The sequence below is a fragment of the Hemitrygon akajei genome, chromosome 1, assembly GCF_048418815.1.
Source record: "Hemitrygon akajei chromosome 1, sHemAka1.3, whole genome shotgun sequence".
NCBI classification, from domain to species: Eukaryota; Metazoa; Chordata; class Chondrichthyes; order Myliobatiformes; family Dasyatidae; genus Hemitrygon; species Hemitrygon akajei.
In genome coordinates, this window is record NC_133124.1 from 220,689,552 (window position 1) to 220,715,571 (window position 26,020).

General features: G+C 57.4%; 1 protein-coding gene across 1 annotated transcript in view; it reads left to right on the forward strand.

Annotated features, from left to right (window-relative positions):
• The window catches only part of LOC140729554 (calcium-activated potassium channel subunit alpha-1-like), a 533,167-nt gene that overhangs the window by 503,601 nt on the left and 3,546 nt on the right, over positions 1 to 26,020 (forward strand). Inside the window, exon 26 of the mRNA XM_073049474.1 lies at positions 25,694 to 25,800. Coding sequence (XP_072905575.1) covers positions 25,694 to 25,800 — 107 coding nt within the window. The remainder of the gene's footprint in view (positions 1 to 25,693; positions 25,801 to 26,020) is intronic.

Sequence of the window (26,020 nt, forward strand, 5' to 3'; positions counted from 1 at the left end):
AGAGGGGCTGATGGAGCGGTTGAGTCAATGGGTACGGCTGTTTGGGCCTGGTCCTCAGACGATGTAGAGGGGCTGATGGAGATGTTGAGTCAATGGGTACGACTGTTTGGGCCTGGTCCTCGGACGATGTAGAGGGGCTGATGGAGAGGTTGAGTCAATGGGTACGGCTGTTTGGGCCTGGTCCTCAGACGATGTAGAAGGGCTGATGGAGAGGTTGAGTCAATGGGTACGACTGTTTGGGCCTGGTCCTCGGACGATGGAGAGGTTGAGTCAATGGGTATGGCTGTTTGGGCCTGGTCCTCGGACGATGTAGAGGGGCTGATGGAGAGGTTGAGTCAATGGGTACGGCTGTTTGGGCCTGGTCCTCGGACGATGTAGAGGGGCTGATGGAGAGGTTGAATCAATGGGTACGGCTGTTTGGGCATGGTCCTCGGATGATGGAGAGGGGCTGATGGAGAGGTTGAGTCAATGGGTACGGCTGTTTGGGCCTGGTCCTCGTACGATGTAGAGGGGCTGATGGAGAGGTTGAGTCAATGGGTACGGCTATTTGGGCCTGGTCCTCGGACGATGTAGAGGGGCTGATGGAGAGGTTGAGTCAATGGGTACGGCTGTTTGGGCATTGTCCTCGGATGATGTAGAGGGGCTGATGGAGAGGTTGAGTCAATGGGTGCGGCTGTTTGGGCCTGGTCCTCAGACGATGTAGAGGGGCTGATGGAGAGGTTGAGTCAATGGGTACGACTGTTTGGGCCTGGTCCTCAGACAATGGAGAGGTTGAGTCAATGGGTACGACAGTTTGGGCCTGGTCCTCGGACGATGTAGAGGGGCTGATGGAGAGGTTGAGTCAATGGGTACGACTGTTTGGGCCTGTTCCTCGGACGATGGAGAGGTTGAGTCAATGGGTACGACTGTTTGGGCCTGGTCCTCGGACGATGTAGAGGTTGAGTCAATGGGTACGGCTGTTTGGGCCTGGTCCTCGGACGATGGAGAGGGGCTGATGGAGAGGTTGAGTCAATGGGTACGGCTGTTTGGGCCTGGTCCTCGGACGATGGAGAGGTTGAGTCAATGAGTACGGCTGTTTGGGCCTGGTCCTCGGACGATGTAGAGGGGCTGATGGAGAGGTTGAGTCAATGGGTACGGCTGTTTGGGCCTGGTCCTCGGACGATGTAGAGGGGCTGATGGAGAGGTTGAGTCAATGGGTACGACTGTTTGGGCCTGGTCCTCGGACGATGGAGAGGTTGAGTCAATGGGTACGGCTGTTTGGGCCTGGTCCTCGGACGATGTAGAGGGGCTGATGGAGAGGTTGTGTCAATGGGTACGACTGTTTGGGCCTGGTCCTCGGACAATGGAGAGGTTGAGTCAATGGGTACGGCTGTTTGGGCCTGGTCCTCGGATGATGTAGAGGGGCTGATGGAGAGGTTGAGTCAATGGGTACGACTGTTTGGGCCTGGTCCTCGGACGATGTAGAGGGGCTGATGGAGAGGTTGACTCAATGGGTACGACTGTTTGGGTCTGGTCCTCGGACGATGGAGAGGTTGAGTCTATTGGTACGGCTGTTTGGGCCTGGTCCTCGGACGATGGAGAGGGGCTGATGGAGAGGTTGAGTCAATGGGTACGGCTGTTTGGGCCTGGTCCTCGGACGATGTAGAGGGGCTGATGGAGAGGTTGAGTCAGTGGGTACTGCTGTTTGGGCCTGGTCCTCGGACGATGGAGAGGGGCTGATGGAGAGGTTGATTCAATGGGTACGACTGTTTGGGCCTGGTCCTAGGACGATGGAGAGGTTGAGTCAATGGGTACGGCTGTTTGGGCCTGGTCCTCGGACGATGTAGAGGGGCGGATGGAGAGGTTGAGTCAATGGGTACGGCTGTTTGGGCCTGGTCCTCGGACGATGGAGAGGTTTAGTCAATGGGTACGGCTGTTTGAGCCTGGTCCTCGGACGATGTAGAGGGGCTGATGGAGAGGTTGAGTCAATGGGTGCGGCTGTTTGGGCCTGGTCCTCGGATGATGTAGAGGGGCTGATGGAGCGGTTGAGTCAATGGGTACGGCTGTTTGGGCCTGGTCCTCAGACGATGTAGAGGGGCTGATGGAGATGTTGAGTCAATGGGTACGACTGTTTGGGCCTGGTCCTCGGACGATGTAGAGGGGCTGATGGAGAGGTTGAGTCAATGGGTACGGCTGTTTGGGCCTGGTCCTCAGACGATGTAGAAGGGCTGATGGAGAGGTTGAGTCAATGGGTACGACTGTTTGGGCCTGGTCCTCGGACGATGGAGAGGTTGAGTCAATGGGTATGGCTGTTTGGGCCTGGTCCTCGGACGATGTAGAGGGGCTGATGGAGAGGTTGAGTCAATGGGTACGGCTGTTTGGGCCTGGTCCTCGGACGATGTAGAGGGGCTGATGGAGAGGTTGAGTCAATGGGTACGGCTGTTTGGGCATGGTCCTCGGATGATGGAGAGGGGCTGATGGAGAGGTTGAGTCAATGGGTACGGCTGTTTGGGCCTGGTCCTCGGACGATGTAGAGGGGCTGATGGAGAGGTTGAGTCAATGGGTACGGCTGTTTGGGCCTGGTCCTCGGACGATGTAGAGGGGCTGATGGAGAGGTTGAGTCAATGGGTACGGCTGTTTGGGCATGGTCCTCGGATGATGTAGAGGGGCTGATGGAGAGGTTGAGTCAATGGGTGCGGCTGTTTGGGCCTGGTCCTCAGACGATGTAGAGGGGCTGATGGAGAGGTTGAGTCAATGGGTACGACTGTTTGGGCCTGGTCCTCAGACAATGGAGAGGTTGAGTCAATGGGTACGACTGTTTGGGCCTGGTCCTCGGACGATGTAGAGGGGCTGATGGAGAGGTTGAGTCAATGGGTACGACTGTTTGGGTCTGGTCCTCGGACGATGGAGAGGTTGAGTCAATGGGTACGGCTGTTTGGGCCTGGTCCTCGGATGATGGAGAGGGGCTGATGGAGAGGTTGAGTCAATGGGTACGGCTGTTTGGGCCTGGTCCTCGGACGATGGAGAGGTTGAGTCAATGGGTACGGCTGTTTGGGCCTGGTCCTCGGACGATGTAGAGGGGCTGATGGAGAGGTTGAGTCAATGGGTGCGGATGTTTGGGTCTGGTCCTCAGACGATGTAGAGGGGCTGATGGAGAGGTTGAGTCAATGTGTACGACTGTTTGGGCCTGGTCCTCGGACGATGGAGAGGTTGAGTCAATGGGTACGACTGTTTGGGCCTGGTCCTCGGACGATGTAGAGGGGCTGATGGAGAGGTTGAGTCAATGGGTACGACTGTTTGGGTCTGGTCCTCGGACGATGGAGAGGTAGAGTCAATGGGTACGGCTGTTTGGGCCTGGTCCTCGGACGATGGAGAGGGGCTGATGGAGAGGTTGAGTCAATGGGTACGAATGTTTGGGCCTGGTCCTCGGACGATGGAGAGGTTGAGTCAATGGGTACGGCTGTTTGGGCCTGGTCCTCGGACGATGTAGAGGGGCTGATGGAGAGGTTGAGTCAATGGGTACGGCTGTTTGGGCCTGGTCCTCGGACGATGTAGAGGGGCTGATGGAGAGGATGAGTCAATGGGTACAGCTGTTTGGGCCTGGTCCTCGGATGATGTAGAGGGGCTGATGGAGATGTTGAGTCAATGGGTACGGCTGTTTGGGCCTGGTCCTCGGACGATGGAGAGGTTGAGTCAATGGGTACGGCTGTTTGGGCCTGGTCCTCGGACGATGTAGAGGGGCTGATGGAGAGGTTGAGTCAATGGGTACGGCTGTTTGGGCCTGGTCCTCGGACGATGTAGAGGGGCTGATGGAGAGGTTGAGTCAATGGGTACGACTGTTTGGTTCTGGTCCTCGGACGATGGAGAGGTTGAGTCAATGGGTACGGCTGTTTGGGCCTGGTCCTCGGACGATGTAGAGGGGCTGATGGTGAGGTTGAGTCAATGGGTACGGCTGTTTGGGCCTGGCCTTCGGATGATGTAGAGGGGCTGATGGAGAGGTTGAGTCAATGGGTACGACTGTTTGGGCCTGGTCCTCGGACGATGGAGAGGTTGAGTCAATGGGTACGGCTGTTTGGGCCTGGTCCTCGGACGATGTAGAGGGGCTGATGGAGAGGTTGAGTCAGTGGGTACGGCTGTTTGGGCCTGGTCCTCGGACGATGTAGAGGGGCTGATGGAGAGGTTGAGTCAATGGGTACGACTGTTTGGGCCTGGTCCTCGGACGATGGAGAGGTTGAGTCAATGGGTACGGCTGTTTGGGCCTGGTCCTCGGACGATGGAGAGGGGCCGATGGAGAGGTTGAGTCAATGGGTACGACTGTTTGGGCCTGGTCCTCGGACGATGTAGAGGGGCTGATGGAGAGGTTGAGTCAATGGGTACGGCTGTTTGGGCCTGGTCCTCGGATGATGTAGAGGGGCTGATGGAGAGGTTGAGTCAATGGGTACGACTGTTTGGGCCTGGTCCTCGGACGATGGAGAGGTTGAGTCAATGGGTACGGCTGTTTGGGCCTGGTCCTCGGACGATGTAGAGGGGCTGATGGAGAGGTTGAGTCAGTGGGTACTGCTGTTTGGGCCTGGTCCTCGGACGATGGAGAGGGGCTGATGGAGAGGTTGATTCAATGGGTACGACTGTTTGGGCCTGGTCCTCGGACGATGGAGAGGTTGAGTCAATGGGTACGGCTGTTTGGGCCTGGTCCTCGGACGATGTAGAGGGGCTGATGGAGAGGTTGAGTCAATGGGTACGGCTGTTTGGGCCTGGTCCTCGGACGATGGAGAGGTTTAGTCAATGGGTACGGCTGTTTGGGCCTGGTCCTCGGACGATGTAGAGGGGCTGATGGAGAGGTTGAGTCAATGGGTGCGGCTGTTTGGGCCTGGTCCTCGGATGATGTAGAGGGGCTGATGGAGCGGTTGAGTCAATGGGTACGGCTGTTTGGGCCTGGTCCTCAGACGATGTAGAGGGGCTGATGGAGATGTTGAGTCAATGGGTACGACTGTTTGGGCCTGGTCCTCGGACGATGTAGAGGGGCTGATGGAGAGGTTGAGTCAATGGGTACGGCTGTTTGGGCCTGGTCCTCAGACGATGTAGAAGGGCTGATGGAGAGGTTGAGTCAATGGGTACGACTGTTTGGGCCTGGTCCTCGGACGATGGAGAGGTTGAGTCAATGGGTATGGCTGTTTGGGCCTGGTCCTCGGACGATGTAGAGGGGCTGATGGAGAGGTTGAGTCAATGGGTACGGCTGTTTGGGCCTGGTCCTCGGACGATGTAGAGGGGCTGATGGAGAGGTTGAGTCAATGGGTACGGCTGTTTGGGCATGGTCCTCGGATGATGGAGAGGGGCTGATGGAGAGGTTGAGTCAATGGGTACGGCTGTTTGGGCCTGGTCCTCGGACGATGTAGAGGGGCTGATGGAGAGGTTGAGTCAATGGGTACGGCTATTTGGGCCTGGTCCTCGGACGATGTAGAGGGGCTGATGGAGAGGTTGAGTCAATGGGTACGGCTGTTTGGGCATTGTCCTCGGATGATGTAGAGGGGCTGATGGAGAGGTTGAGTCAATGGGTGCGGCTGTTTGGGCCTGGTCCTCAGACGATGTAGAGGGGCTGATGGAGAGGTTGAGTCAATGGGTACGACTGTTTGGGCCTGGTCCTCAGACAATGGAGAGGTTGAGTCAATGGGTACGACAGTTTGGGCCTGGTCCTCGGACGATGTAGAGGGGCTGATGGAGAGGTTGAGTCAATGGGTACGACTGTTTGGGCCTGTTCCTCGGACGATGGAGAGGTTGAGTCAATGGGTACGACTGTTTGGGCCTGGTCCTCGGACGATGTAGAGGTTGAGTCAATGGATACGGCTGTTTGGGCCTGGTCCTCGGACGATGGAGAGGGGCTGATGGAGAGGTTGAGTCAATGGGTACGGCTGTTTGGGCCTGGTCCTCGGACGATGGAGAGGTTGAGTCAATGGGTACGGCTGTTTGGGCCTGGTCCTCGGACGATGTAGAGGGGCTGATGGAGAGGTTGAGTCAATGGGTACGGCTGTTTGGGCCTGGTCCTCGGACGATGTAGAGGGGCTGATGGAGAGGTTGAGTCAATGGGTACGACTGTTTGGGCCTGGTCCTCGGACGATGGAGAGGTTGAGTCAATGGGTACGGCTGTTTGGGCCTGGTCCTCGGACGATGTAGAGGGGCTGATGGAGAGGTTGTGTCAATGGGTACGACTGTTTGGGCCTGGTCCTCGGACAATGGAGAGGTTGAGTCAATGGGTACGGCTGTTTGGGCCTGGTCCTCGGATGATGTAGAGGGGCTGATGGAGAGGTTGAGTCAATGGGTACGACTGTTTGGGCCTGGTCCTCGGACGATGTAGAGGGGCTGATGGAGAGGTTGAGTCAATGGGTACGACTGTTTGGGTCTGGTCCTCGGACGATGGAGAGGTTGAGTCTATTGGTACGGCTGTTTGGGCCTGGTCCTCGGACGATGGAGAGGGGCTGATGGAGAGGTTGAGTCAATGGGTACGGCTGTTTGGGCCTGGTCCTCGGACGATGTAGAAGGGCTGATGGAGAGGTTGAGTCAGTGGGTACTGCTGTTTGGGCCTGGTCCTCGGACGATGGAGAGGGGCTGATGGAGAGGTTGATTCAATGGGTACGACTGTTTGGGCCTGGTCCTCGGACGATGGAGAGGTTGAGTCAATGGGTACGGCTGTTTGGGCCTGGTCCTCGGACGATGTAGAGGGGCTGATGGAGAGGTTGAGTCAATGGGTACGGCTGTTTGGGCCTGGTCCTCGGACGATGGAGAGGTTTAGTCAATGGGTACGGCTGTTTGGGCCTGGTCCTCGGACGATGTAGAGGGGCTGATGGAGAGGTTGAGTCAATGGGTGCGGCTGTTTGGGCCTGGTCCTCGGATGATGTAGAGGGGCTGATGGAGCGGTTGAGTCAATGGGTACGGCTGTTTGGGCCTGGTCCTCAGACGATGTAGAGGGGCTGATGGAGATGTTGAGTCAATGGGTACGACTGTTTGGGCCTGGTCCTCGGACGATGTAGAGGGGCTGATGGAGAGGTTGAGTCAATGGGTACGGCTGTTTGGGCCTGGTCCTCAGACGATGTAGAAGGGCTGATGGAGAGGTTGAGTCAATGGGTACGACTGTTTGGGCCTGGTCCTCGGACGATGGAGAGGTTGAGTCAATGGGTATGGCTGTTTGGGCCTGGTCCTCGGACGATGTAGAGGGGCTGATGGAGAGGTTGAGTCAATGGGTACGGCTGTTTGGGCCTGGTCCTCGGACGATGTAGAGGGGCTGATGGAGAGGTTGAGTCAATGGGTACGGCTGTTTGGGCATGGTCCTCGGATGATGGAGAGGGGCTGATGGAGAGGTTGAGTCAATGGGTACGGCTGTTTGGGCCTGGTCCTCGGACGATGTAGAGGGGCTGATGGAGAGGTTGAGTCAATGGGTACGGCTATTTGGGCCTGGTCCTCGGACGATGTAGAGGGGCTGATGGAGAGGTTGAGTCAATGGGTACGTCTGTTTGGGCATTGTCCTCGGATGATGTAGAGGGGCTGATGGAGAGGTTGAGTCAATGGGTGCGGCTGTTTGGGCCTGGTCCTCAGACGATGTAGAGGGGCTGATGGAGAGGTTGAGTCAATGGGTACGACTGTTTGGGCCTGGTCCTCAGACAATGGAGAGGTTGAGTCAATGGGTACGACAGTTTGGGCCTGGTCCTCGGACGATGTAGAGGGGCTGATGGAGAGGTTGAGTCAATGGGTACGACTGTTTGGGCCTGTTCCTCGGACGATGGAGAGGTTGAGTCAATGGGTACGACTGTTTGGGCCTGGTCCTCGGACGATGTAGAGGTTGAGTCAATGGGTACGGCTGTTTGGGCCTGGTCCTCGGACGATGGAGAGGGGCTGATGGAGAGGTTGAGTCAATGGGTACGGCTGTTTGGGCCTGGTCCTCGGACGATGGAGAGGTTGAGTCAATGGGTACGGCTGTTTGGGCCTGGTCCTCGGACGATGTAGAGGGGCTGATGGAGAGGTTGAGTCAATGGGTACGGCTGTTTGGGCCTGGTCCTCGGACGATGTAGAGGGGCTGATGGAGAGGTTGAGTCAATGGGTACGACTGTTTGGGCCTGGTCCTCGGACGATGGAGAGGTTGAGTCAATGGGTACGGCTGTTTGGGCCTGGTCCTCGGACGATGTAGAGGGGCTGATGGAGAGGTTGTGTCAATGGGTACGACTGTTTGGGCCTGGTCCTCGGACAATGGAGAGGTTGAGTCAATGGGTACGGCTGTTTGGGCCTGGTCCTCGGATGATGTAGAGGGGCTGATGGAGAGGTTGAGTCAATGGGTACGACTGTTTGGGCCTGGTCCTCGGACGATGTAGAGGGGCTGATGGAGAGGTTGAGTCAATGGGTACGACTGTTTGGGTCTGGTCCTCGGACGATGGAGAGGTTGAGTCTATTGGTACGGCTGTTTGGGCCTGGTCCTCGGACGATGGAGAGGGGCTGATGGAGAGGTTGAGTCAATGGGTACGGCTGTTTGGGCCTGGTCCTCGGACGATGTAGAAGGGCTGATGGAGAGGTTGAGTCAGTGGGTACTGCTGTTTGGGCCTGGTCCTCGGACGATGGAGAGGGGCTGATGGAGAGGTTGATTCAATGGGTACGACTGTTTGGGCCTGGTCCTCGGACGATGGAGAGGTTGAGTCAATGGGTACGGCTGTTTGGGCCTGGTCCTCGGACGATGTAGAGGGGCTGATGGAGAGGTTGAGTCAATGGGTACGGCTGTTTGGGCCTGGTCCTCGGACGATGGAGAGGTTTAGTCAATGGGTACGGCTGTTTGGGCCTGGTCCTCGGACGATGTAGAGGGGCTGATGGAGAGGTTGAGTCAATGGGTGCGGCTGTTTGGGCCTGGTCCTCGGATGATGTAGAGGGGCTGATGGAGCGGTTGAGTCAATGGGTACGGCTGTTTGGGCCTGGTCCTCAGACGATGTAGAGGGGCTGATGGAGATGTTGAGTCAATGGGTACGACTGTTTGGGCCTGGTCCTCGGACGATGTAGAGGGGCTGATGGAGAGGTTGAGTCAATGGGTACGGCTGTTTGGGCCTGGTCCTCAGACGATGTAGAAGGGCTGATGGAGAGGTTGAGTCAATGGGTACGACTGTTTGGGCCTGGTCCTCGGACGATGGAGAGGTTGAGTCAATGGGTATGGCTGTTTGGGCCTGGTCCTCGGACGATGTAGAGGGGCTGATGGAGAGGTTGAGTCAATGGGTACGGCTGTTTGGGCCTGGTCCTCGGACGATGTAGAGGGGCTGATGGAGAGGTTGAGTCAATGGGTACGACTGTTTGGGCCTGGTCCTCGGACGATGTAGAGGGGCTGATGGAGAGGTTGAGTCAATGGGTACGGCTGTTTGGGCCTGCTCCTCGGACGATGGAGAGGTTGAGTCAATGGGTACGACTGTTTGGGCCTGGTCCTCGGACGATGGAGAGGGGCTGATGGAGAGGTTGAGTCAATGGGTACGGCTGTTTGGGCCTGGTCCTCGGACGATGGAGAGGGGCTGATGGAGAGGTTGAGTCAATGGGTACGGCTGTTTGGGCCTGGTCCTCAGACGATGTAGAGGGGCTGATGGAGAGGTTGAGTCAATGGGTACGACTGTTTGGGCCTGGTCCTCAGACAATGGAGAGGTTGAGTCAATGGGTACGACTGTTTGGGCCTGGTCCTCGGACGATGTAGAGGGGCTGATGGAGAGGTTGAGTCAATGGGTACGACTGTTTGGCTCTGGTCCTCGGACGATGGAGAGGTTGAGTCAATGGGTACGGCTGTTTGGGCCTGGTCCTCGGATGATGGAGAGGGGCTGATGGAGAGGTTGAGTCAATGGGTACGGCTGTTTGGGCCTAGTCCTCGGACGATGGAGAGGTTGAGTCAATGGGTACGGCTGTTTGGGCCTGGTCCTCGGACGATGTAGAGGGGCTGATGGAGAGGTTGAGTCAATGGGTGCGGATGTTTGGGTCTGGTCCTCAGACGATGTAGAGGGGCTGATGGAGAGGTTGAGTCAATGTGTACGACTGTTTGGGCCTGGTCCTCGGACGATGGAGAGGTTGAGTCAATGGGTACGACTGTTTGGGCCTGGTCCTCGGACGATGTAGAGGGGCTGATGGAGAGGTTGAGTCAATGGGTACGACTGTTTGGGTCTGGTCCTCGGACGATGGAGAGGTAGAGTCAATGGGTACGGCTGTTTGGGCCTGGTCCTCGGACGATGGAGAGGGGCTGATGGAGAGGTTGAGTCAATGGGTACGAATGTTTGGGCCTGGTCCTCGGACGATGGAGAGGTTGAGTCAATGGGTACGGCTGTTTGGGCCTGGTCCTCGGACGATGTAGAGGGGCTGATGGAGAGGTTGAGTCAATGGGTACGGCTGTTTGGGCCTGGTCCTCGGACGATGTAGAGGGGCTGATGGAGAGGATGAGTCAATGGGTACAGCTGTTTGGGCCTGGTCCTCGGATGATGTAGAGGGGCTGATGGAGATGTTGAGTCAATGGGTACGGCTGTTTGGGCCTGGTCCTCGGACGATGGAGAGGTTGAGTCAATGGGTACGGCTGTTTGGGCCTGGTCCTCGGACGATGTAGAGGGGCTGATGGAGAGGTTGAGTCAATGGGTACGGCTGTTTGGGCCTGGTCCTCGGACGATGTAGAGGGGCTGATGGAGAGGTTGAGTCAATGGGTACGACTGTTTGGGCCTGGTCCTCGGACGATGGAGAGGTTGAGTCAATGGGTACGGCTGTTTGGGCCTGGTCCTCGGACGATGTAGAGGGGCTGATGGAGAGGTTGTGTCAATGGGTACGACTGTTTGGGCCTGGTCCTCGGACGATGGAGAGGTTGAGTCAATGCATACGGCTGTTTGGGCCTGGTCCTCGGATGATGTAGAGGGGCTGATGGAGAGGTTGAGTCAATGGCTACGACTGTTTGGGCCTGGTCCTCGGACGATGTAGAGGGGCTGATGGAGAGGTTGAGTCAATGGGTACGGCTGTTTGGGCCTGCTCCTCGGACGATGGAGAGGTTGAGTCAATGGGTACGACTGTTTGGGCCTGGTCCTCGGACGATGGAGAGGGGCTGATGGAGAGGTTGAGTCAATGGGTACGGCTGTTTGGGCCTGGTCCTCGGGCGATGGAGAGGTTGAGTCAATGGGTACGACTGTTTGGGCCTGGTCCTCGGACGATGTAGAGGGGCTGATGGAGAGGTTGAGTCAATGGGTACGACTGTTAGGGCCTGGTCCTCGGACGATGTAGAGGGGCTGATGGAGAGGTTGAGTCAATGGGTACGGCTGTTTGGGCCTGGTCCTCGGACGATGTAGAGGGGCTGATGGAGAGGTTGAGTCAATGGGTACGGCTGTTTGGGCCTGGTCCTCGGGCGATGGAGAGGGGCTGATGGAGAGGTTGAGTCAATGGGTACGGCTGTTTGGGCCTGGTCCTCGGATGATGGAGAGGTTGAGTCAATGGGTACGACTGTTTGGGCCTGGTCCTCGGACGATGGAGAGGGGCTGATGGAGAGGTTGAGTCAATGGGTAAGGCTGTTTGGGCCTGGTCCTCGGGCGATGGAGAGCGGCTGATGGAGAGGTTGAGTCAATGGGTACGGCTGTTTGGGCCTGGTCCTCGGGCGATGGACAGGGGCTGATGGAGAGGTTGAGTCAATGGGTACGACTGTTTGGGCCTGGTCCTCGGACGATGTAGAGGGGCTGATGGAGAGGTTGAGTCAATGGGTACGACTGTTTGGGCCTGGTCCTCGGACGATGGAGAGGTTGAGTCAATGGGTACGGCTGTTTGGGCCTGGTCCTCGGACGATGTAGAGGGGCTGATGGAGAGGTTGAGTCAGTGGGTACGGCTGTTTGGGCCTGGTCCTCGGACGATGTAGAGGGGCTGATGGAGAGGTTGAGTCAATGGGTACGACTGTTTGGGCCTGGTCCTCGGACGATGGAGAGGTTGAGTCAATGGGTACGACTGTTTGGGCCTGGACCTCGGACGATGTAGAGGGGCTGATGGAGAGGTTGAGTCAATGGGTACGACTGTTAGGGCCTGGTCCTCGGACGATGTAGAGGGGCTGATGGAGAGGTTGAGTCAATGGGTACGGCTGTTTGGGCCTGGTCCTCGGACGATGTAGAGGGGCTGATGGAGAGGTTGAGTCAATGGGTACGGCTGTTTGGGCCTGGTCCTCGGGCGATGGAGAGGGGCTGATGGAGAGGTTGAGTCAATGGGTACGGCTGTTTGGGCCTGGTCCTCGGATGATGGAGAGGTTGAGTCAATGGGTACGACTGTTTGGGCCTGGTCCTCGGACGATGGAGAGGGGCTGATGGAGAGGTTGAGTCAATGGGTAAGGCTGTTTGGGCCTGGTCCTCGGGCGATGGAGAGCGGCTGATGGAGAGGTTGAGTCAATGGGTACGGCTGTTTGGGCCTGGTCCTCGGGCGATGGAGAGGGGCTGATGGAGAGGTTGAGTCAATGGGTACGACTGTTTGGGCCTGGTCCTCGGACGATGTAGAGGGGCTGATGGAGAGGTTGAGTCAATGGGTACGACTGTTTGGGCCTGGTCCTCGGACGATGGAGAGGTTGAGTCAATGGGTACGGCTGTTTGGGCCTGGTCCTCGGACGATGTAGAGGGGCTGATGGAGAGGTTGAGTCAGTGGGTACGGCTGTTTGGGCCTGGTCCTCGGACGATGTAGAGGGGCTGATGGAGAGGTTGAGTCAATGGGTACGACTGTTTGGGCCTGGTCCTCGGACGATGGAGAGGTTGAGTCAATGGGTACGGCTGTTTGGGCCTGGTCCTCGGACGATGTAGAGGGGCTGATGGTGAGGTTGAGTCAATGGGTACGGCTGTTGGGGCCTGGTCCTCGGATGATGTAGAGGGGCTGATGGAGAGGTTGAGTCAATGGGTACGGCTGTTTGGGCCTGGTCCTCGGACGATGTAGAGGGGCTGATGGAGAGGTTGAGTCAGTGGGTACGGCTGTTTGGGCCTGGTCCTCGGACGATGTAGAGGGGCTGATGGAGAGGTTGAGTCAATGGGTACGACTGTTTGGGCCTGGTCCTCGGACGATGGAGAGGTTGAGTCAATGGGTACGGCTGTTTGGGCCTGGTCCTCGGACGATGGAGAGGGGCCGATGGAGAGGTTGAGTCAATGGGTACGACTGTTTGGGCCTGGTCCTCGGACGATGTAGAGGGGCTGATGGAGAGGTTGAGTCAATGGGTACGGCTGTTTGGGCCTGGTCCTCGGATGATGTAGAGGGGCTGATGGAGAGGTTGAGTCAATGGGTACGACTGTTTGGGCCTGGTCCTCGGACGATGGAGAGGTTGAGTCAATGGGTACGGCTGTTTGGGCCTGGTCCTCGGACGATGTAGAGGGGCTGATGGAGAGGTTGAGTCAGTGGGTACTGCTGTTTGGGCCTGGTCCTCGGACGATGGAGAGGGGCTGATGGAGAGGTTGATTCAATGGGTACGACTGTTTGGGCCTGGTCCTCGGACGATGGAGAGGTTGAGTCAATGGGTACGGCTGTTTGGGCCTGGTCCTCGGACGATGTAGAGGGGCTGATGGAGAGGTTGAGTCAATGGGTACGGCTGTTTGGGCCTGGTCCTCGGACGATGGAGAGGTTTAGTCAATGGGTACGGCTGTTTGGGCCTGGTCCTCGGACGATGTAGAGGGGCTGATGGAGAGGTTGAGTCAATGGGTGCGGCTGTTTGGGCCTGGTCCTCGGATGATGTAGAGGGGCTGATGGAGCGGTTGAGTCAATGGGTACGGCTGTTTGGGCCTGGTCCTCAGACGATGTAGAGGGGCTGATGGAGATGTTGAGTCAATGGGTACGACTGTTTGGGCCTGGTCCTCGGACGATGTAGAGGGGCTGATGGAGAGGTTGAGTCAATGGGTACGGCTGTTTGGGCCTGGTCCTCGGACGATGGAGAGGTTGAGTCAATGGGTATGGCTGTTTGGGCCAGGTCCTCGGACGATGTAGAGGGGCTGATGGAGAGGTTGAGTCAATGGGTACGGCTGTTTGGGCCTGGTCCTCGGACGATGTAGAGGGGCTGATGGAGAGGTTGAGTCAATGGGTACGGCTGTTTGGGCATGGTCCTCGGATGATGGAGAGGGGCTGATGGAGAGGTTGAGTCAATGGGTACGGCTGTTTGGGCCTGGTCCTCGGACGATGTAGAGGGGCTGATGGAGAGGTTGAGTCAATGGGTACGGCTATTTGGGCCTGGTCCTCGGACGATGTAGAGGGGCTGATGGAGAGGTTGAGTCAATGGGTACGGCTGTTTGGGCATTGTCCTCGGATGATGTAGAGGGGCTGATGGAGAGGTTGAGTCAATGGGTGCGGCTGTTTGGGCCTGGTCCTCAGACGATGTAGAGGGGCTGATGGAGAGGTTGAGTCAATGGGTACGACTGTTTGGGCCTGGTCCTCAGACAATGGAGAGGTTGAGTCAATGGGTACGACAGTTTGGGCCTGGTCCTCGGACGATGTAGAGGGGCTGATGGAGAGGTTGAGTCAATGGGTACGACTGTTTGGGCCTGTTCCTCGGACGATGGAGAGGTTGAGTCAATGGGTACGACTGTTTGGGCCTGGTCCTCGGACGATGTAGAGGTTGAGTCAATGGGTACGGCTGTTTGGGCCTGGTCCTCGGACGATGGAGAGGGGCTGATGGAGAGGTTGAGTCAATGGGTACGGCTGTTTGGGCCTGGTCCTCGGACGATGGAGAGGTTGAGTCAATGGGTACGGCTGTTTGGGCCTGGTCCTCGGACGATGTAGAGGGGCTGATGGAGAGGTTGAGTCAATGGGTACGGCTGTTTGGGCCTGGTCCTCGGACGATGTAGAGGGGCTGATGGAGAGGTTGAGTCAATGGGTACGACTGTTTGGGCCTGGTCCTCGGACGATGGAGAGGTTGAGTCAATGGGTACGGCTGTTTGGGCCTGGTCCTCGGACGATGTAGAGGGGCTGATGGAGAGGTTGTGTCAATGGGTACGACTGTTTGGGCCTGGTCCTCGGACAATGGAGAGGTTGAGTCAATGGGTACGGCTGTTTGGGCCTGGTCCTCGGATGATGTAGAGGGGCTGATGGAGAGGTTGAGTCAATGGGTACGACTGTTTGGGCCTGGTCCTCGGACGATGTAGAGGGGCTGATGGAGAGGTTGAGTCAATGGGTACGACTGTTTGGGTCTGGTCCTCGGACGATGGAGAGGTTGAGTCTATTGGTACGGCTGTTTGGGCCTGGTCCTCGGACGATGGAGAGGGGCTGATGGAGAGGTTGAGTCAATGGGTACGGCTGTTTGGGCCTGGTCATCGGACGATGTAGAGGGGCTGATGGAGAGGTTGAGTCAGTGGGTACTGCTGTTTGGGCCTGGTCCTCGGACGATGGAGAGGGGCTGATGGAGAGGTTGATTCAATGGGTACGACTGTTTGGGCCTGGTCCTCGGACGATGGAGAGGTTGAGTCAATGGGTACGGCTGTTTGGGCCTGGTCCTCGGACGATGTAGAGGGGCTGATGGAGAGGTTGAGTCAATGGGTACGGCTGTTTGGGCCTGGTCCTCGGACGATGGAGAGGTTTAGTCAATGGGTACGGCTGTTTGGGCCTGGTCCTCGGACGATGTAGAGGGGCTGATGGAGAGGTTGAGTCAATGGGTGCGGCTGTTTGGGCCTGGTCCTCGGATGATGTAGAGGGGCTGATGGAGCGGTTGAGTCAATGGGTACGGCTGTTTGGGCCTGGTCCTCAGACGATGTAGAGGGGCTGATGGAGATGTTGAGTCAATGGGTACGACTGTTTGGGCCTGGTCCTCGGACGATGTAGAGGGGCTGATGGAGAGGTTGAGTCAATGGGTACGGCTGTTTGGGCCTGGTCCTCAGACGATGTAGAAGGGCTGATGGAGAGGTTGAGTCAATGGGTACGACTGTTTGGGCCTGGTCCTCGGACGATGGAGAGGTTGAGTCAATGGGTATGGCTGTTTGGGCCTGGTCCTCGGACGATGTAGAGGGGCTGATGGAGAGGTTGAGTCAATGGGTACGGCTGTTTGGGCCTGGTCCTCGGACGATGTAGAGGGGCTGATGGAGAGGTTGAGTCAATGGGTACGGCTGTTTGGGCATGGTCCTCGGATGATGGAGAGGGGCTGATGGAGAGGTTGAGTCAATGGGTACGGCTGTTTGGGCCTGGTCCTCGGACGATGTAGAGGGGCTGATGGAGAGGTTGAGTCAATGGGTACGGCTGTTTGGGCCTGGTCCTCGGACGATGTAGAGGGGCTGATGGAGAGGTTCAGTCAATGGGTACGGCTGTTTGGGCATGGTCCTCGGATGATGTAGAGGGGCTGATGGAGAGGTTGAGTCAATGGGTGCGGCTGTTTGGGCCTGGTCCTCAGACGATGTAGAGGGGCTGATGGAGAGGTTGAGTCAATGGGTACGACTGTTTGGGCCTGGTCCTCAGACAATGGAGAGGTTGAGTCAATGGGTACGACTGTTTGGGCCTGGTCCTCGGACGATGTAGAGGGGCTGATGGAGAGGTTGAGTCAATGGGTACGACTGTTTGGGTCTGGTCCTCGGACGATGGAGAGGTTGAGTCAATGGGTACGGCTGTTTGGGCCTGGTCCTCGGATGATGGAGAGGGGCTGATGGAGAGGTTGAGTCAATGGGTACGGCTGTTTGGGCCTGGTCCTCGGACGATGGAGAGGTTGAGTCAATGGGTACGGCTGTTTGGGCCTGGTCCTCGGACGATGTAGAGGGGCTGATGGAGAGGTTGAGTCAATGGGTACGGCTGTTTGGGCCTGGTCCTCGGACGATGTAGAGGGGCTGATGGAGAGGTTGAGTCAATGGGTACGACTGTTTGGGCCTGGTCCTCGGACGATGGAGAGGTTGAGTCAATGGGTACGGCTGTTTGGGCCTGGTCCTCGGACGATGTAGAGGGGCTGATGGAGAGGTTGTGTCAATGGGTACGACTGTTTGGGCCTGGTCCTCGGACAATGGAGAGGTTGAGTCAATGGGTACGGCTGTTTGGGCCTGGTCCTCGGATGATGTAGAGGGGCTGATGGAGAGGTTGAGTCAATGGGTACGACTGTTTGGGCCTGGTCCTCGGACGATGTAGAGGGGCTGATGGAGAGGTTGAGTCAATGGGTACGACTGTTTGGGTCTGATCCTCGGACGATGGAGAGGTTGAGTCTATTGGTACGGCTGTTTGGGCCTGGTCCTCGGACGATGGAGAGGGGCTGATGGAGAGGTTGAGTCAATGGGTACGGCTGTTTGGGCCTGTTCCTCGGACGATGGAGAGGTTGAGTCAATGGGTACGACTGTTTGGGCCTGGTCCTCGGACGATGTAGAGGTTGAGTCAATGGGTACGACTGTTTGGGCCTGGTCCTCGGATGATGTAGAGGGGCTGATGGAGAGGTTGAGTCAATGGGTACGGCTGTTTGGGCCTGGTCCTCGGACGAAGGAGAGGTTGAGTCAATGGGTACGACTGTTTGGGCCTGGTCCTCGGACGATGGAGAGGGGCTGATGGAGAGGTTGAGTCAATGGGTACGGCTGTTTGGGCCTGGTCCTCGGACGATGGAGAGGGGCTGATGGAGAGGTTGAGTCAATGGGTACGGCTGTTTGGGCCTGGTCCTCGGACGATGGAGAGGGGCTGATGGAGAGGTTGAGTCAATGGGTACGGCTGTTTGGGCCTGGTCCTCGGACGATGGAGAGGTTGAGTCAATGGGTACGGCTGTTTGGGCCTGGTCCTCGGACGATGGAGAGGGGCTGATGGAGAGGTTGAGTCAATGGGTACGGCTGTTTGGGCCTGGTCCTCGGACGATGCAGAGGGGCTGATGGAGAGGTTGAGTCAATGGGTACGGCTGTTTGGGCCTGGTCCTTGGACGATGGAGAGGTTGAGTCAATGGGTACGACTGTTTGGGCCTGGTCCTCGGACAATGGAGAGGTTGAGTCAATGGGTACGGTTGTTTGGGCCTGGTCCTCGGATGATGTAGAGGGGCTGATGGAGAGGTTGAGTCAATGGGTACGACTGTTTGGGCCTGGTCCTCGGACGATGTAGAGGGGCTGATGGAGAGGTTGAGTCAATGGGTACGACTGTTTGGGTCTGGTCCTCGGACGATGGAGAGGTTGAGTCTATGGGTACGGCTGTTTGGGCCTGTTCCTCGGACGATGGAGAGGTTGAGTCAATGGGTACGGCTGTTTGGGCCTGGTCCTCAGACGATGTAGAAGGGCTGATGGAGAGGTTGAGTCAATGGGTACGACTGTTTGGGCCTGGTCCTCGGACGATGGAGAGGTTGAGTCAATGGGTATGGCTGTTTGGGCCTGGTCCTCGGACGATGTAGAGGGGCTGATGGAGAGGTTGAGTCAATGGGTACGGCTCTTTGGGCCTGGTCCTCGGACGATGTAGAGGGGCTGATGGAGAGGTTGAGTCAATGGGTACGGCTGTTTGGGCATGGTCCTCGGATGATGGAGAGGGGCTGATGGAGAGGTTGAGTCAATGGGTACGGCTGTTTGGGCCTGGTCCTCGGACGATGTAGAGGGGCTGATGGAGAGGTTGAGTCAATGGGTACGGCTGTTTGGGCCTGGTCCTCGGACGATGTAGAGGGGCTGATGGAGAGGTTGAGTCAATGGGTACGGCTGTTTGGGCATGGTCCTCAGACGATGTAGAGGGGCTGATGGAGAGGTTGAGTCAATGGGTACGACTGTTTGGGCCTGGTCCTCAGACAATGGAGAGGTTGAGTCAATGGGTACGACTGTTTGGGCCTGGTCCTCGGACGATGTAGAGGGGCTGATGGAGAGGTTGAGTCAATGGGTACGACTGTTTGGGCCTGGTCCTCAGACAATGGAGAGGTTGAGTCAATGGGTACGACTGTTTGGGCCTGGTCCTCGGACGATGTAGAGGGGCTGATGGAGAGGTTGAGTCAATGGGTACGACTGTTTGGGTCTGGTCCTCGGACGATGGAGAGGTTGAGTCAATGGGTACGGCTGTTTGGGCCTGGTCCTCGGATGATGGAGAGGGGCTGATGGAGAGGTTGAGTCAATGGGTACGGCTGTTTGGGCCTGGTCCTCGGACGATGGAGAGGTTGAGTCAATGGGTACGGCTGTTTGGGCCTGGTCCTCGGACGATGTAGAGGGGCTGATGGAGAGGTTGAGTCAATGGGTACGGCTGTTTGGGCCTGGTCCTCGGACGATGTAGAGGGGCTGATGGAGAGGTTGAGTCAATGGGTACGACTGTTTGGGCCTGGTCCTCGGACGATGGAGAGGTTGAGTCAATGGGTACGGCTGTTTGGGCCTGGTCCTCGGACGATGTAGAGGGGCTGATGGAGAGGTTGTGTCAATGGGTACGACTGTTTGGGCCTGGTCCTCGGACAATGGAGAGGTTGAGTCAATGGGTACGGCTGTTTGGGCCTGGTCCTCGGATGATGTAGAGGGGCTGATGGAGAGGTTGAGTCAATGGGTACGACTGTTTGGGCCTGGTCCTCGGACGATGTAGAGGGGCTGATGGAGAGGTTGAGTCAATGGGTACGACTGTTTGGGTCTGGTCCTCGGACGATGGAGAGGTTGAGTCTATTGGTACGGCTGTTTGGGCCTGGTCCTCGGACGATGGAGAGGGGCTGATGGAGAGGTTGAGTCAATGGGTACGGCTGTTTGGGCCTGTTCCTCGGACGATGGAGAGGTTGAGTCAATGGGTACGACTGTTTGGGCCTGGTCCTCGGACGATGTAGAGGTTGAGTCAATGGGTACGACTGTTTGGGCCTGGTCCTCGGATGATGTAGAGGGGCTGATGGAGAGGTTGAGTCAATGGGTACGGCTGTTTGGGCCTGGTCCTCGGACGATGGAGAGGTTGAGTCAATGGGTACGACTGTTTGGGCCTGGTCCTCGGACGATGGAGAGGGGCTGATGGAGAGGTTGAGTCAATGGGTACGGCTGTTTGGGCCTGGTCCTCGGACGATGGAGAGGGGCTGATGGAGAGGTTGAGTCAATGGGTACGGCTGTTTGGGCCTGGTCCTCGGACGATGGAGAGGGGCTGATGGAGAGGTTGAGTCAATGGGTACGGCTTTTTGGGCCTGGTCCTCGGACGATGGAGAGGTTGAGTCAATGGGTACGGCTGTTTGGGCCTGGTCCTCGGACGATGGAGAGGGGCTGATGGAGAGGTTGAGTCAATGGGTACGGCTGTTTGGGCCTGGTCCTCGGACGATGCAGAGGACCTGATGGAGAGGTTGAGTCAATGGGTACGGCTGTTTGGGCCTGGTCCTTGGACGATGGAGAGGTTGAGTCAATGGGTACGACTGTTTGGGCCTTGTCCTCGGACAATGGAGAGGTTGAGTCAATGGGTACGGTTGTTTGGGCCTGGTCCTCGGATGATGTAGAGGGGCTGATGGAGAGGTTGAGTCAATGGGTACGACTGTTTGGGCCTGGTCCTCGGACGATGTAGAGGGGCTGATGGAGAGGTTGAGTCAATGGGTACGACTGTTTGGGTCTGGTCCTCGGACGATGGAGAGGTTGAGTCTATGGGTACGGCTGTTTGGGCGTGTTCCTCGGACGATGGAGAGGTTGAGTCAATGGGTACGACTGTTTGTGCCTGGTCCTCGGACGATGTAGAGGTTGAGTCAATGGGTACGACTGTTTGGGCCTGGTCCTCGGACGATGGAGAGGGGCTGATGGAGAGGTTGAGTCAATGGGTACGACTGTTTGGGCCTGGTCCTCGGACGATGGAGAGGGGCTGATGGAGAGGTTGAGTCAATGGGTACGGTTGTTTGGGCCTGGTCCTCGGACGATGGAGAGGGGCTGATGGAGTGGTTGAGTCAATGGGTACGACTGTTTGGGCCTGGTCCTCGGACAATGGAGAGGTTGAGTCAATGGGTACGGCTGTTTGGGTCTGATCCTCGGACGATGGAGAGGTTGAGTCAATGGGTACGACTGTTTGGGCCTGGTCCTCGGACGATGGAGAGGTTGAGTCAATGGGTACGGCTGTTTGGGCCTGGTCCTCGGATGATGGAGAGGGGCTGATGGAGAGGTTGAGTCAATGGGTACGGCTGTTTGGGCCTGGTCCTCGGACGATGGAGAGGGGCTGATGGAGAGGTTGAGTCAATGGGTACGGCTGTTTGGGCCTGGTCCTCGGACGATGGAGAGGGGCTGATGGAGAGGTTGAGTCAATGGGTATGGCTGTTTGGGCCTGGTCCTCGGACGATGGAGCGGTTGAGTCAATGGGTACGGCTGTTTGGGCCTGGTCCTCGGACAATGGAGAGGGGCTGATGGAGAGGTTGAGTCAATGGGTACGGCTGTTTGGGCCTGGTCCTCGGACGATGCAGAGGGGCTGATGGAGAGGTTGAGTCAATGGGTACGGCTGTTTGGGCCTGGTCCTCGGACGATGGAGAGGTTGAGTCAATGGGTACGGCTGTTTGGGCCTGGTCCTCGGACAATGGAGAGGTTGAGTCAATGCGTACGACTGTTTGGGCCTGGTCCTCGGACGATGTAGAGGGGCTGATGGAGAGGTTGAGTCAATGGGTACGACTGTTTGGGCCTGGTCCTCGGATGATGTAGAGGGGCTGATGGAGAGGTTGTGTCAATGGGTACGGCTGTTTGGGCCTGGTCCTCGGACGATGGAGAGGGGCTGATGGAGAGGTTGAGTCAATGGGTACGGCTGTTTGGGCCTGGTCCTCGGACGATGGAGAGGTTGAGTCAATGGGTACGGCTGTTTGGGCCTGGTCCTCGGACGATGGAGAGGGGCTGATGGAGAGTTTGAGTCAATGGGTACGGCTGATTGGGCCTGGTCCTCGGACGATGGAGAGGGGCTGATGGAGAGGTTGAGTCAATGGGTACGGCTGTTTGGGCCTGGTCCTCGGACGATGGAGAGGTTGAGTCAATGGGTACGGCTGTTTGGGCCTGGTCCTCGGACGATGGAGAGGGGCTGATGGAGAGGTTGAGTCAATGTGTACGGCTGTTTGGGCCTGGTCCTCGGACGATGGAGAGGGGCTGATGGAGAGGTTGAGTCAATGGGTACGGCTGTTTGGGCCTGGTCCTCGGACGATGGAGAGGTTGAGTCAATGGGTACGGCTGTTTGGGCCTGGTCCTCGGACGATGGAGAGGTTGAGTCAATGGGTACGACTGTTTGGGCCTGGTCCTCGGACGATGTAGAGGGGCTGATGGAGAGGTTGAGTCAATGGGTACGGCTGTTTGGGCCTGGTCCTCGGACGATAGAGAGGTTGAGTCAATGGGTACGGCTGTTTGGTCCTGGTCCTCGGACGATGGAGAGGGGCTGATGGAGAGGTTGAGTCAATGGGTACGGCTGTTTGGGCCTGGTCCTCGGACGATGGAGAGGGGCTGATGGAGAGGTTGAGTCAATGGGTACGGCTGTTTGGGCCTGGTCCTCGGACGATGGAGAGGTTGAGTCAATGGGTACGGCTGTTTGGGCCTGGTCCTCGGACAATGGAGAGGTTGAGTCAATGGGTACGACTGTTTGGGCCTGGTCCTCGGACGATGTAGAGGGGCTGATGGAGAGGTTGAGTCAATGGGTACGACTGTTTGGGCCTGGTCCTCGGATGATGTAGAGGGGCTGATGGAGAGGTTGTGTCAATGGGTACGGCTGTTTGGGCCTGGTCCTCGGACGATGGAGAGGTTGAGTCAATGGGTACGGCTGTTTGGGCCTGGTCCTCGGATGATGTAGAGGGGCTGATGGAGAGGTTGAGTCAATGGGTACGACTGTTTGGGCCTGGTCCTCGGACGATGTAGAGGGGCTGATGGAGAGGTTGAGTCAATGGGTACGACTGTTTGGGTCTGTTCCTCGGACGATGGAGAGGTTGAGTCAATGGGTACGGCTGTTTGGGCCTGGTCCTCGGACGATGGAGAGGGGCTGATGGAGAGGTTGAGTCAATGGGTACGGCTGTTTGGGCCTGTTCCTCGGACGATGGAGAGGTTGAGTCAATGGGTACGACTGTTTGGGCCTGGTCCTCGGACGATGTAGAGGTTGAGTCAATGGGTACGACTGTTTGGGCCTGGTCCTCGGATGATGTAGAGGGGCTGATGGAGAGGTTGAGTCAATGAGTACGGCTGTTTGGGCCTGGTCCTCGGACGATGGAGAGGTTGAGTCAATGGGTACGACTGTTTGGGCCTGGTCCTCGGACGATGTAGAGGGGCTGATGGAGAGGTTCAGTCAATGGGTACGACTGTTTGGGCCTGGTCCTCGGACGATGGAGAGGGGCTGATGGAGAGGTTGAGTCAATGGGTACGACTGTTTGGGCCTGGTCCTCGGACGATGGAGAGGGGCTGATGGAGAGGTTGAGTCAATGGGTACGGTTGTTTGGGCCTGGTCCTCGGACGATGGAGAGGGGCTGATGGAGAGGTTGAGTCAATGGGTACGACTGTTTGTGCCTGGTCCTCGGACGATGTAGAGGGGCTGATGGAGAGGTTGAGTCAATGGGTACGACTGTTTGGGCCTGGTCCTCGGACGATGGAGAGGTTGAGTCAATGGGTACGGCTGTTTGGGTCTGGTCCTCGGACGATGGAGAGGTTGAGTCAATGGGTACGACTGTTTGGGCCTGGTCCTCGGACGATGGAGAGGTTGAGTCAATGGGTACGGCTGTTTGGGCCTGGTCCTCGGACGATGGAGAGGGGCTGATGGAGAGGTTGAGTCAATGGGTACGGCTGTTTGGGCCTGGTCCTCGGACGATGGAGAGGGGCTGATGGAGAGGTTGAGTCAATGGGTACGGCTGTTTGGGCCTGGTCCTCGGACGATGGAGAGGGGCTGATGGAGAGGTTGAGTCAATGGGTATGGCTGTTTGGGCCTGGTCCTCGGACGATGGAGAGGTTGAGTCAATGGGTACGGCTGTTTGGGCCTGGTCCTCGGACGATGGAGAGGGGCTGATGGAGAGGTTGAGTCAATGGGTACGGCTGTTTGGGCCTGGTCCTTGGACGATGGAGAGGTTGAGTCAATGGGTACGACTGTTTGGGCCTGGTCCTCGGACAATGGAGAGGTTGAGTCAATGGGTACGACTGTTTGGGCCTGGTCCTCGGACGATGTAGAGGGGCTGATGGAGAGGTTGAGTCAATGGGTACGACTGTTTGGGCCTGGTCCTCGGATGATGTAGAGGGGCTGATGGAGAGGTTGTGTCAATGGGTACGGCTGTTTGGGCCTGGTCCTCGGATGATGGAGAGGGGCTGATGGAGAGGTTGAGTCAATGGGTACGGCTGTTTGGGCCTGGTCCTCGGACGATGGAGAGGTTGAGTCAATGGGTACGGCTGTTTGGGCCTGGTCCTCGGACGATGGAGAGGGGCTGATGGAGAGGTTGAGTCAATGGGTACGGCTGTTTGGGCCTGGTCCTCGGACGATGGAGAGGGGCTGATGGAGAGGTTGAGTCAATGGGTACGGCTGTTTGGGCCTGGCCCTCGGACGATGGAGAGGTTGAGTCAATGGGTACGGCTGTTTGGGCCTGGTCCTCGGACGATGGAGAGGGGCTGATGGAGAGGTTGAGTCAATGTGTACGGCTGTTTGGGCCTGGTCCTCGGACGATGGAGAGGGGCTGATGGAGAGGTTGATTCAATGGGTACGGCTGTTTGGGCCTGGTCCTCGGACGATGGAGAGGTTGAGTCAATGGGTACGGCTGTTTGGGCCTGGTCCTCGGACGATGGAGAGGTTGAGTCAATGGGTACGGCTGTTTGGGTCTGGTCCTCGGACGATGGAGAGGTTGAGTCAATGGGTACGACTGTTTGGGCCTGGTCCTCGGACGATGTAGAGGGGCTGATGGAGAGGTTGAGTCAATGGGTACGGCTGTTTGGGCCTGGTCCTCGGACGATGGAGAGGTTGAGTCAATGGTTACGGCTGTTTGGGCCTGGTCCTCGGACGATGGAGAGGGGCTGATGGAGAGGTTGAGTCAATGGGTACGGCTGTTTGGGCCTGGTCCTCGGACGATGGAGAGGGGCTGATGGAGAGGTTGAGTCAATGGGTACGGCTGTTTGGGCCTGGTCCTCGGACGATGGAGAGGTTGAGTCAATGGGTACGGCTGTTTGGGCCTGGTCCTCGGACAATGGAGAGGTTGAGTCAATGGGTACGACTGTTTGGGCCTGGTCCTCGGACGATGTAGAGGGGCTGATGGAGAGGTTGAGTCAATGGGTACGGCTGTTTGGGCCTGGTCCTCGGGCGATGGAGAGGGGCTGATGGAGATGTTGAGTCAATGGGTACGGCTGTTTGGGCCTGGTCCTCGGGCGATGTAGAGGGGCTGATGGAGAGGTTGAGTCAATGGGTACGGCTGTTTGGGCCTGGTCCTCGGATGATGTAGAGGGGCTGATGGAGAGGTTGTGTCAATGGGTACGGCTGTTTGGGCCTGGTCCTCGGACGATGGAGAGGTTGAGTCAATGGGTACGACTATTTGGGCCTGGTCCTCGGACGATGTAGAGGGGCTGATGGAGAGGTTGAGTCAATGGGTACGGCTGTTTGGGCCTGGTCCTCGGGCGATGGAGAGGGGCTGATGGAGATGTTGAGTCAATGGGTACGGCTGTTTGGGCCTGGTCCTCGGGCGATGTAGAGGGGCTGATGGAGAGTTTGAGTCAATGGGTACGGCTGTTTGGGCCTGGTCCTCGGGCGATGTAGAGGGGCTGATGGAGAGGTTGAGTCAATGGGTACGGCTGTTTGGACCTGGTCCTCGGGCGATGGAGAGTGGCTGATGGAGAGGTTGAGTCAATGGGTACGCCTGTAGGCGGAATGGATGAAGGTACAACCCCTGTCAGAAAGCAGCAGCCTTGCTTGTCCCTAATGGCCCTCTCTGTCCCTTCAGCATGGCGGAAAGTACGGCGATCTGTTCTGCAAAGCTCTGCTCCAGTACGGGATGCTTTGCTTTGGTATATTTCGACTGCAAGACCCAGCCAAACAGTCAAAGAAGCGGTAAGTCCTCCTGTATACCAGCTCTGTCTGAGCACAGTCACACTGGCCGCACCAACAGCCTCTGAAACCCTGTAGCGGCTTGCAGGCCACTCTGCCCCTCTATCCTTTCCCCACTCTGTACCTGCTGACTAAACAGCTGCCAGATGTTTCGTTTGGGTGCTTTGAGGGATGGGCAGGAACGTTTTAGATGTCCTCTGCCCCAAGGCTTAAAGATAAAAAA